The sequence below is a fragment of the Leucoraja erinacea genome, chromosome 32 (assembly GCF_028641065.1).
Source record: "Leucoraja erinacea ecotype New England chromosome 32, Leri_hhj_1, whole genome shotgun sequence".
Taxonomy (NCBI): Eukaryota; Metazoa; Chordata; class Chondrichthyes; order Rajiformes; family Rajidae; genus Leucoraja; species Leucoraja erinaceus.
The window spans coordinates 21,457,626-21,470,330 of record NC_073408.1 but is presented as its reverse complement, the minus strand read 5'-3'; the positions used below and the strand labels follow the sequence as shown (position 1 = coordinate 21,470,330).

Sequence of the window (12,705 nt, the reverse complement as noted above, 5' to 3'; positions counted from 1 at the left end):
TATATATATATATATATATATATATATATATATATATATATATATATGTATACTGAACCTATATATCCATAGATGTGTGTATGTGTGTGTGTATATGTGTGTGTGTGTGTGTGTGTGTGTGCGTGTGCGTGTGTATGTATGTGTGTGTGTGTGTGTGTGTGTGTGTGTACTGAACCTTTTCATATACATATATGCATACCATGTACACATACATACTATATATATGTGTATATGTGTGTGATACATGCATATATATACGCGTGTACACACACACACACATATACACACTCTATATGCGAATGTATGTGTATATACATACATACACGCTCGTCACACACACATACTCCCTCTGTATACGTGCATATATATGTGCGTGTGCGCTGTCTGTGCGTCTGTGTGTGCGCGTGTGTGTGTGCGCGTGTGTGTGTATACATAAACACAAAACAAACAATAATAGTGCAAAAAGACAACACCAATGCCCCCAGGTCTGTGTGGTTGGGAGCTTATTTGTGGGTTGGCGTGTTTAATAACCTGCTGGCTGCATCGATAGCAGATCAGAAGCAAATCAGTTGGGACAGAGGAACTCCCCACAGCGGCAAGCAGAAAGAGGTTGGTTGGCATTCGTTGGTAACCGGGTCACAGTGAAAAGCCGATATTGTACCCAACATTTGTAAACAAATCAAAATATAGGAATGTCTATGTGACCCGCCAGACTACAATCTGAATCCGTTTCATTCCCACTGAGTTCAGCCTCGGAACAAACTCACATTTCAGCTGCAACGTCTGACAGAGAAACACATACACATTCACAGCTGAATACCCGAACGAAAGCAAAGCCCGCTTCTCAAACAGCCTGACTTTAGAGACGCCAGAATATCTTTCGTCCGCTAAGATAAATAACTCGGCAACGCACACGGCATCGATGCCTCGGCCTGTGAACGTTTACATTTGCAGGCGGAAGGTCGAGCGAGAGCGGGATAATTACTGCTCGCACAACGACAATCTTATACCCATTACATTTCGTTCCCAATCCCACACTGACTGCATAACCCAGTATCGTTTAAAAGGGCATAAAGTGCTGGAGTCACCCCTGCACTCTGTGTCGTTTTGTGGTTTAACCTGCAGTTCTTTGTTTCTACAGTATATTCCAAAGTGTTCTGAATTCAAAGATTCCTCAGGACTGTTGCGGTGAAACGGGTTCTAGCTTTTACAACCTTGTTAGCCCGGAGACTGATCTTGCTTAACTGGAGGCTCACCTGTCCCCCGACACACACCCGCTGGATTAATGAGGTGCTTTACAATTGAAAGCTTGAAAAACGTAGGTTCTCTCTCAAAGGCTCTACCAAGACATTCCTAGATACATGGAACCCTTTCTTGGAACTTGTTAACTCTCTCAACTTGTCCCCGGACTCGGAAGAGGACTGAGTGCTCTCCACCATTGTTCTGCTCTACTGCAGCTGCTCTCCCCTTAACCCCCCACCACCCCCCCCCCCCCCCCCCCCCCCCCCACACACACACACACACACACTTATTTATTTATTTACTTACTTGTTTACTGTTATTAGTGACCCCCTTTTTTTAAAGTACTTTTTGTTTCATTTATCTTACCATATTTGTGTGGATGTGTATGTATGTGAGTGTTGTTTGGCCCCGTTTGGTTCCGACCTGATTCGGGTGGGTTGAAGGTGGGTAAGGGTAAGGGCTTTGAGGGTCGCTTACATACTGTTGCACAATTATGCCTTGACTGTCACTGTCTGTTATCATTGTATGTATGCAAATTGCTGTGCAATTCAAATAAAAAGATTTAAATCAAAAGATTCCTCGGGACTGAAGATAGACACAAAAAGCTGGAGTAACTCAACGTCTCCAGAGAAAAGGGAGAGGTGATGTTTCAGATCTGAAGAATGGTCTCGACCCGAAACGTCACCAATTCCCTTTCTCCAGAGATATCTGTCCCGCTGAGTTACTCCAGCTTTCTGTGTGTCTATCTTCGGTTTAAACCATCATCTGCAGTTCCTTCCTACACAGGACTCTTTAGGACTAACAGGTTTAGATAAATTGGTTTCAGAGACAAGGAAGGGAGGTTAGAATTCAGGAGAAACTAGTTCAAGGTATTCTCCGAACAAATACATTTGAATCGTTCAATTCTACCTGATATTTATATGTAATTGAAACATGCTTTCAGTAATATGATGGGTTCACTTTGCAACATCGTGATCGGGGTTTATAGTTTAATAAAGTATGATGCAACTAGTTTCTCTCCTGCATGCTACCTCTTTGCACCGCGAACGCACCAGATCACAAACAAGGCAACAACTTTAAGCAGTTGCAACGGTGAAGAAATGCAAGCAGTCTGCAGACCCGGCCCAGCCCCGACACGCGAGTCCGCGCCTTCACTCCTCTCTGCTGTTTAACCTCCTCGCCGCCAAATCGGCAATTCTCCAAACTGGGAGATGTAAGATTCGATCACAGACACAGGTTTCAATGGGTGGGTGCGCTCAAACTATGTGAACGGGCGTATAACGAGAATGACCACGGCAGTTCTCTGGAAAGTGTATAAGAAGGAACTGCAGATGCTGGAAAATCGAAGGTAGACAAAAGTGCTGGAGAAACTCAGCGGGTGCAGGAGCGAAGGAAATATGCAACGTTTCGGGCCGAGGGTTTGGAAATAGGCAACGTTTCCTATTTCCTTCGCTCCATAGATGCTTCTGCACACGCTGAGTTTCTCCAGCACTTTAGTCTATCCCAGTTCTTTGGAAAGTTACGGATATTTCAATAATGCTGGACCACACAAAGCGTGAAGATTGGTTTTTACTCCCAAGTCAAGTCGAATTAATTTTCATATTCGCACATACAAGAACATCGAGGTACAAGAACAGTGGAAATATCGCTGGCGGATTTTTCATCGGGTTAATTCCATAGCTCATTGTGTTCAATTTTTGCAGCAAGGAATAGAGGATATTGTCATAGTTCCTCTGAAATGGCAACGTATTCAAAATATGTTCTAATTTTCTCTGCAATACTGAACCTGTGGATGGCAAACAGCGATGACCAGTAAATCACTGATAGACACAAAAAGCTGGAGTAACTCAGCGGGTCAGCCAGCATCGCTGGAGAGAAGGAATGGGTGATCCTTCTTCAATCTGAGGAAGGGCCTCGACCCGAAACATCACCTGTTCTTTTTCTCCAGAGATGCTGCCTGACGCGCTGAGTTATTCCAGCTTTTTATGATTACTTTGGGTTTAAACCAGCACCTGCAGTTGTTTCCTACCAGTAAATCACTGAGCATTGTAAGTTACACCGCTGATAAAGAATTGAGATGGACCAGTACTTACTTTCCCTGAGGTAATTGAGATGAGAGAGGAGGACCTCGGCGTTGTACAGGGAGGTCAGGCGGAGGAAGTCCTCCTTGTCCATTTTACAGAGTTCCTTGCCGTCGATATTGTGGAAGAGGCCAGTGTCCACCTCCAGCAGCCCGTACTCCTTAATAGCCCACTCCAGCCACTGCCGCACATGCTCCTGGCTCCAGAGGGTGGGATCTGTGGAACATCAGCCAAGTGTTCAGTAACGCATCCAATATCCTACACAACCCCGCGCCGACTCCAATGCACTCGTTCCCCAGTCGGCACGTTGTTTTAGTTAAAGGGGCAGTTCCGTTTTTTTGGCATGCAGTAAACGATGGGGGCTATCTCCCAGCCAGCCAGCGACTGGTTTACTCATTCCAGATGTATGCAACCCACTCGGCTAATTTCTGGTAATAGCAATTCAGTGGATAATTGGTTCAAAGTTGGTCAATCTCTGCATTGTGGTGGGGTTTAGTTTTGTTTTTAATTGGCGATTCTCCTCAAAATATTAACAACGGACAGATGGGCATCTTGCAGCCGCTGAGTATGAGTGGAGAAACAGCCACCGTTGTGGGAGAACCAAATACACCCCCCACATCCCCACATCCCCACGCTGGGCCCAGACAAGTGCACCACCTCTTCCACCCTCCACCCATTTGATGCTGACTAACTTACCTGCCGGGACGATGACTCTCCTCTCGTTGGTGGTCATGTTGGGCGGAGGAGGACCGTCCTTTTCATCCATGTAACTGCTGTAACTCAGAGAGTTGTTGCCCTCGGTGCCGCTCGCCAGCTTGTTGCATTTCGCCACGCTGCAATCCACGGGCGAGTCCCTGCCAGCGAAAGTAAGCGGAGGGTTGGTGAGGGAAAGGAAGACGCCACAAATGCAGAACTTCAGTTCGGACACACGGAACGGTACCGTGTCGGAAGGAACTGCAGATGCTAGGCTTACACCGAAGATAAGACACCGAATGCTGGAGTAACTCAGCGGGACAGGCAGCGTCTCTGGAGAGAAGGAAAGGGTCTGAATAAAGGTCTCGAAACGACAACCATTCCTTCTATCCAGAGATGTTGCCTGTCCCGCTGAGTCGCTCCAGCGTTTTGGTAGCGCATGAAAAGATCCTTCGGCCCATAATGTCTGTACTAAACGTGAGGACGTTGAACGAATCTAATCTGCCTGCACATTGATTGTATCCCTCCACTCCCTGCATAGTGGTTGGTGCCGACCTAAAAACCTCCTAAACTCCATTATGGTATCGCCTCCACCTTCATTCCCGGCAGTGGGTTCTAGGCCCCTGAGGACGCTGGGGGCCGTGAGCCACTGCCGGGAATGACTGTATACCATATATGTTATGAGGGAGTTAGATGTGGCCCTTGTGGCTAAGGGGATCAGAGGGTATGGAGAGAAGGCAGGTACGGGATACTGAGTTGGATGATCAGCCATGATCATATTGAATGGCGGTGCAGGCTCGAAGGGCCGAATGGCCTACTCCTGCACCTAATTTCTATGTTTCTATCTATGTTTCTATGTTACTCTCATAATTTAATATGTTTCTATCAGGTCTTCCCCTTAACCCCCGACGCTCCAAGGGAAGTATGAGGTCCTTGTGAACAAGTTTGTGATGTTCCCTGATCACATATACTGCCTTATGCCCCTGTCCCATTTAGGAAACCTGAGCGGAAACCTCTGGAAAACTTTGCGCCCCACCCAAAGTTTCCGTACGGTTACCGGAGGTTGCAGGTGGTTGCCGGAGGTTGCAGGTAGTGGAAGCAGGTAGGGAGACTGACAAAAACCTCCGGGAACCACGCGGAAACCTTGGGTGGGGTGCAAAGTCTCCAGAGGTTTCCGTTCAGGTTTCCTAAGTGGGACAGAGGCTTAACTACCAAAGGGGCCGCTCTAAGATCTTTGTTCACTACTTACTGCCTTCCTCGTAATAAACGGTGTGTCAGAGCCAAGAAAACACATTCATGCATGTTTAAAATGATAAAATGTGCTTCAATTGCCATCAAGGGAATCGGAAAAGAGTATCAAAGGATAGTTGGACAAGATGTAAGGTAGCACGTATCCCATTCCAGAGACCTGATGACTCAAAATCCAAGCTGTTATTCCTGTGCCATTGATGGATGCTCGTCCAATGGAATTGTACACCTAGACCCTAGGGAGGGGGGAGGGGGGGGGGAGGGGGGGGGGGGGGGGGGGGGAGGGGGGGGGTCACCACCAGCATGCTCAGCCAATAAAATACTAAACAATTAAGTCATTGAGGAAGGTACAAAGGGCTGGAGTGGCTCAGAGGGTCGATCAGCATCTGTAGAGGGAATGGGCAGACTCAGTTTCCCATCGGATATTCTTCTGGGGACTGCGAAAGGTCGTCAACTCATTCACCTGACCCGCTCCGTTACTCCAGCACGTTGTGTTTGGCTCAAGATTCCAGCATCTGCAGTTACCCTTGTCTCCACGTTACAAGTATTTCATTGCTTTCCCCGTTTGCAACGGCAACCGAACTTGAAAACAACTCAAGCAGCTGCAGTGTGTGGTGGCAATTTTGTAACCAGACGAGTGTTGATGAGGCCTGTACCAGAGAGCGCGAGTTCAAATCCCACCCTGCCAAATTGGCAATGTAAATCCAAATACAAAAAATATGGAACCAGTAAAAAGTGCTGACACTATATAAACTCCCTCGCCCCCAGCTAGCACCAAACAACTTATTATGTCTGCGAGGGAAGGAAACTGGCTGTAATTCACCAGTCTGAACTATTATCGATTTCATAGGACTACTGTCGACATGAGGAAGTTAGGGAAGGGCCTGTTGGCCAAGCGCTCTATTATAGTTGGTAGAACCTATTACCAGAACTCACCGGTCTGACCTCCTATCGATTCCATTTGCAAAGTGAGCCAGCCACCTCGCTGTGGAATGGTCCGCCTTCATTTTGTAAGCAAAAGTAGGAATGGTCCTTGTCTGCCGATTTAGAGCATGTATAAGATTGACCCCATACAATCCCAGCAGCCAAGGAGCAGCCACAAGCCATGACTCAAGTTAGTTGTGGTTACTGACGTTTGACCTATTTGTTTAGGGTTATCACTGACCCTCCCTGCTAACACAGAAACGGCCCATAGGAAGCTGACAGCTAACAACGGAGACACAATGAGCTGCAGATGTTGGCATCTGCGGAAAAGCACAACGAGCCGGAGAAACCCAATGGGTCAGGCAGCAACTGTGGAAGGGCATGGACAGTCGACGTCCCGCTTCTAGACTCTACTTCAGACTGGTGTGTCTGAATATCTTCAATGTGTCAGTCTGGAGAAACATAACATGTCCATTTCCCTTCACTGCCATTTCACTGTCCATTCCCCTTCCCCGATGCTGCCTGGTCTGCTGGATTCCTCCAGAGCTTTGTCTTTCAGCAAACAGTCAGACTCTGGGGCGGACAGGCAGCAAGGTGCGTTACTGAGAAGCTCGAGAAACTAATTCAGAGAACGCATTGTGCTCTTATGAACTGCTATGAGTATTCCGCAAGTATCTATATTGGAAAGATAAAGTAAGTTTGTTTTCAGTGTACATCTTACAAATACAATGGGCCTGGAGTATTTTAGCAGGTCAGGAAGCATCTCTGCAAAAAAAGGATAGGTGCAGTCTCGTGTCTAGCTTCAATGTAAACCAGCATCTGCAGTTCTTTCCTACAGGGTAGAATGGGTCTACTATAATTATACAGAAATGCCCTCCCTGTGGCCTCGTTTCTAAGCAAAGGTGCGCTAATTCCAATTTAATGCTGTTATTTTCAAGCTTGTGCATATCAACTGGACTGGCCAGGCTGGTAGGCTGAAGTTTAAAGAAGGGTCTCGACCCGAAATGTCACCCATTCCTTTGATCCAGAGATGCTGCCTGTCACGCTGAGTTACAGCAGAATGTTGTGTCTGCCCAAGCTGGTGGGAAGATTCCCCGAGATCATCATATCCGTAACCATTACAACATCTCGGCTGTCCAGAGGGTAAGAGGAATTTTGAACAGAGTGGTGCGAGCAGGGATTGTGGGCTGGTGCGTGCGGGCTAGGCAGAGTTGAAACTCAAAAATCTTACATATTGAGCCAGCAGGGATAAAATTAGATAGGATCAAGGAGGGACTCCCATGTTGAATTGTTGACTAGAGGTCGGGATTCGCATTCCCTGAGCAAGGAGCATGTACATCCGCCATTACCTGGAGCCGTTCATGTGGTCATACTCTCTCTTGATATTGATCCTGACGGGTTGATTGATCCATTCTTGTTGCGGCAAAGGGTTAATCTTGTGCGTTGGTCCATAGTCGGCGGCGGCTGAAGCCGTCATATCCGACTTGGGAAGCTGTGCCGCGACGTACGTGGTGTCGAACAGGGACTGGTCCTCGCTCACAACGGACAGGGCCTCCTGGCGAACAGAGCAAACACGGGGAGATTATAGAGACCCGCACAAACCACTGCACCATCCAGCTGAAGCGGACAGACATGCATATACAGCGCTCCATCACCCTCACCAACCTTGTTATATCATGTAGGAAGGAACTGCACATGCTGGTTTACACCGAAGACAGACACACAATAACTCAGCGGGACTGGCGGCATCTCTGGAGAGAAGGAATGGGTGACATTTCTTCAGAAAAGAGTCTCGACCCCATTCCTTCTCAACAGAGATGCAACATTGCCATATAGACAGCGAGCTGAATGGACAACGTAACGCTAAGGCAATGGGCCATCAAATAACATGAGATGTATTCGCCGTCTCTTTGTGGGCAAAATGCATCATTCCGTGTCCCGGTCCCCGCGTGTAACACTGTGGGTTCAAGTGCTACGGTGTGGGGTGTATACTTTCCATTCGCTCAGTATCTATTGATGGGGCACTTTGGGACTGTACGATATTCCGTTTAAAACAGAAAGACACACATTTAAGCGGGTTGGAGAGCATTGAATATTACATGGGGGGGGGGGGGGGGGGGGGGGGGGGGGGGGGGGGTTGTTGCCACTCGATTTACGCCTCAACTTCTACAAAACATGGAACTCGTTGGGAATGGTTGAGATGCACCAACACTTTGGATGAAAGCGGTGCAACGTCTGGGTGTAGATTGGATAGTGGCTTTGGCAGGATAGGTTTGCAACCTGTTAAGGTTGTAGGAACACTGTGGGATGGAGGGGAATGGTTAAAGGTGCCCTTGGCGTTTGGGTTGATCCCGTGCTGGGTTACAGGGCAACGGCAAACATCAGTGAAGCACCAAAGATAGACACCAAGTACTGGATGAACAATCTGAGGAAGGGTTTAAATCCGAAACGTCACCCATTATTTTCTTTCTCCAGAGATGTTGCCCGACCCGCTGAGATACTCCAACATTTTGTGTCTATCTGCTGGAGTAACTCGGCGGGTCAGGCAACAGGTCTAGAGATAACGGGCAGCTGAGAATTCGGGTCTGGACCCTTCTTCAGACTGCCCTTTATCCCCAGAGACGCTGCCTGACCCGCTGCGTTATCCCAGCGCCATAAGGCCACGTGACAGGGGCAGAATTAGGCCATTCGGTCCATCAAGTCTACTCCGCCATTCAATAATGGATGATCTATATCTACCACCTAACCCCATTCTTCTGCCTTCTCCCTGTAATACCCGTGCTAATCAAACATCTATCTATCTCTGCCTTTAAAAAATATATCAATTGACTTGGCCTCCACAGCCTTCTGTGGCAAATAATTCCACGGATTCGCCTCCATTTGTGCCTATCTTTGGTGTACACCAGCATCTGCAGTTCTTTGTTTCTACGCCAGTGAAACGCCCGACGATCAGCCGATTGGCGTTTTCATGAGTTTGCACTTGTCAGCTCTCAAAGATCGTTGGCGCAGTCCGAGCCAGGGCGCACTGAGCTGAGTCAAAGAGCGATAAGTGCAATGGAGAGGAATCTGGAGTGGTTGATCCTAATGTATGACAGAGCAAGTTGCCAAAAAAAAACCATTAAAAACAATGAACGCGCTGACAAACACGCAACACAAACACTCTGACTTTCATTTAGCGAGTGCGGCGAGAGAAAGGGCTTCGTTTTTCATCTTTAGTGGATTAAAGGAAAGGGAAATCTGTCAGGAAACATGGGTGTAAAGAACGGAAGTGTATGTTTGGTTGATAAGGACGGAGGATTGATGACAAACCTGGCGTTCAGTTATGAGTCAATCAAACCTTTAACCAGTGTAGACGCAAAAAGGCTGGAGTAACTCAGCGGTTCAGGCAGCATCTCTGGGGAGATGGAATAGGTGACGTTTCGGGTCAAGACCATTCTTCAGATTGAAAGTCAAGAGGAAAGGGAAACGAGAGATACATTCAATGATGTAGAGAGATATGAGAACAATGAATGAAAGATATGCAAAAAAGTTATGATGATAAAGGAAACAGGCCATTGGTAGCTGTTTGTTGGGGGGAAACGAGAAGCTGGTACGACTTGGGTGGGGGAGGAGGGGGGTGAGAGAGGGACTGCCGGGGTTACTTGAAGTTAGTGAAATCAATATTCATGCCACTGGGCAGTTAGCTAACCAAGCTATTTTTAACCAGTATAATGTCTCCGTTTGTACAGCGTTCGCCCTCTCTGCCGCCGCGAGTTCTCTGCCGCCGCGAGTTCTCTCATTTGTATTTCTATAAGTGGTTTCCTCGCTGCTTGTTCCGTGGGACCCGCTCCCATACGGAGGCATCTCACAATTACAGATTGAACATCTGAGACAAATAAATTCTGTCTGTAAACTGCAGATGGCGGGACGCGCTGCGATCTCGCCGGCGCACAGAGCTGGGGAAAATACGCGTCTAGTCTCAAACAAATGTTAAACACATGAGCGGGGTCATTGCATGCTTGCTCGGCGCAGCGCGGCGCAGCGCACCTCTGGGGCGGCGAGGGGCCTGTCTGTTTGAGGAATGAAGAATGAGTCTCGGGCTGTGAGCCGTGTAACGTTAGATAGACCCCAAAAATGCTGGAGTGACTCAGCCAGCATCTGCAGTTGCTTCCAGCACACCCATTTAACGTTGCTCAGTTGGTGAGAGTCCCGACTATCGTGGGGCAGGTCTTGGTCAGCTTGCGTTTGAGTCCTCGGATTCCCCCCCCCCCCCCCCCCCCCCCCCCCCCCCCCCCCCCCCCCTCTCTCTCCTGCATTCATCCCATCTCGTCCCGAGTCAGTGATGGGCAATTTTGCGACCAGCGTCCACGTTGGGAAGACTCTATACAAGTAAATAAGTGGAGCGCCGCTCCCTCGGTGTATAAAGCTGACACCTACCGGGACCCCCACCCCCCACCCCCCACCCTGCACGCCCAATGACACAGGCGCCCCACTGACTGAGACTGAGACTGAGTCTCCTACTCCGGGCTTCGGGGTTTGAAAGGAAAAGGAAATTTAGCAGGACGTGGAAGAATGAGGAAATCGGATTACCGCTCTGGGCTGGAAAGTTGCTGAGCGAAAGGGGCCGGGTGCGAGGCGTAGATGACGGGGAGAGCCACTGAAACGCACCCCACCCCTTCCCCGTCCACCCTTACCGTAATCGTGCCGTCCATTTCACCCGGTTTCGTCCCTTTTCCCCAAATCGGAACAATATGTCAAACATGACACAGCCAGGAGGTAATTACAACGGCGGTCCTTTGTCGGGCAGGCGAGGTAACCGGATGAAAGATTGGCAATTCTGGGAAGTGAAGTCAGCCGTTTCAGAGGAAGCCGCTGAACCAATGATGGGGGCTTATTACACATGTTTCTAAAGCAGGATATTTTGGCCGTCAAGATAAGGAAAGAGAAACAATAGCGATTTTCTCCTTTCCGTGTTTCAAACGCGCTTTCCTGTGGGGAAGCGTCGCTCAACCTACACCGGGATCGATTGCTACCCCCCTCAACACACACACACACACACACTCTCTCTCTCCCCTTCACACAAACCCTTCCACTTAACCCTAAAGCTTGCAGGCTAATCCATTTTTTTTAAAACTTCAATATAAACTATCAACATTTTTTTTAATGTGCCACACACACAACCCGAGGAGAGTTTTCCGCAGCGCGTTTCCTGCTGTTTCTGACGGATTATTCACATTTAAAAACAAAACTAACAGCCACGAGGAACAACAACACCGCTAACAAGAACGGGCAAAACAATAGTTGTGCAAAATAACCTAAAACCTATTTTAAAAAGTGCCGATCAATCTCCTTCACATGAATCGCAGCAACACCGGCAATCTTCTCTTTATACAAACACTGCATTTTTCAACATTTCCCGAAAGAGTACAATTTAGAATGAAGAAGTTACCTGGTGAAACTTTTATACATTTAGGTGTATTTATGTGAAATCCCCCGTTATGGCTAGACTTTGTGCTCCTGTTATTTGGACGACTCCACAGGTCTCCAGTCTCCTTATTCGATGTTTTTTTTCTCCCCCTCACTCTCTCTCCCCCTTCACTAAATTGGCGAGTTAAATCCACAGCGCCCTCCCCTCCCTCTGAAATTATCCTCATCAATCCAGCCGGCTTTTGAGTGCAGCTGCAGGTCCCGACGTGGGGAGACTGCGGGCGAGTCACGGTGTGCAAGTTGGTGGGGTGACTGTTCGGCCCATTGACAATTATCCGTCCCATATTTACATTCCTTCGACCAGTCATTGGAAACCCGGTTCCGTGTCCGAGCCCCAATTCATCTCTCGGTTCAATGTGAAGGTGCGTGTAGCAAGGAACTGCAGATGCTGCTCTAGACCGACGATAGGAACAAAATGCTGGAGTAACTCAGCGGGTCAGGCAGCAGCAATGGATAGAATGAACAGGTGACACCCATTCCTTCTCTCCAGAGATGCTGCCTCTCCGGCTAAATTACTCCAGCGTTTTGTGAAGGAGCCTTATCCAGACGGGTACCTGTGTTCTTGAATTCTTTGTGTGTCAATTATAGAGGAATGTTGTTGAGAATAACATTATTCTAAATTATGTTTTATTAGTCCGGCTTTACACGCGAGGGTGTGCTGTTCAGAATGCTTGCTCCAGTGGCATTTTCTGCGGCTAACGCCAGAATAGGAGTTTACAGGGCCAAGCTTTCTCCAGAGGACAGTGCTTGCTGCCATTATGAGGAACGGATCTCATGCGGAGGTTTAAGGTGGACGGCGCACCCGTTAGACCCCCCACCCCACACACACAATGTAGAGGCCTTGCACAGGACCCGATCCATGACACTCATTCTCTTCGTCACACACTCGCCACGTTGTTGCGGCTTGACACAATAAAGTTGGAGTAACTCAGCGGGACAGGCAGCATCTCTGGAGAGAAGGAATGGGTGACGTTTCTGGTCGAGATCCTTTTTTCAGACTTCTGCAGTCAGCATCTGCAGTTCCTTCCTACACGTTGTAGCGGCGACGTAG

The 12,705-nt window shown here is 48.2% G+C and overlaps 1 protein-coding gene across 6 annotated transcripts in view; it reads right to left on the bottom strand.

Annotated features, from left to right (window-relative positions):
- Window positions 1–12,705, bottom strand: part of fli1 (Fli-1 proto-oncogene, ETS transcription factor) — a 71,529-nt gene that overhangs the window by 54,275 nt on the left and 4,549 nt on the right. For 4 of the 6 annotated variants that reach the window (XM_055660886.1, XM_055660887.1, XM_055660885.1 and 1 more), the window contains 3 exons: window positions 7,538–7,743; window positions 4,020–4,177; window positions 3,336–3,539 (listed from right to left, as the gene is read on the bottom strand). In XM_055660886.1, coding sequence (XP_055516861.1) covers window positions 3,336–3,539; window positions 4,020–4,177; window positions 7,538–7,743 — 568 coding nt within the window. Of the gene's footprint in view, window positions 1–3,335; window positions 3,540–4,019; window positions 4,178–7,537; window positions 7,744–10,861; window positions 11,020–11,616; window positions 11,771–12,705 lie in introns of those variants that run through there. The other 2 variants (XM_055660889.1, XM_055660888.1) reach the window with 2 other exon arrangements.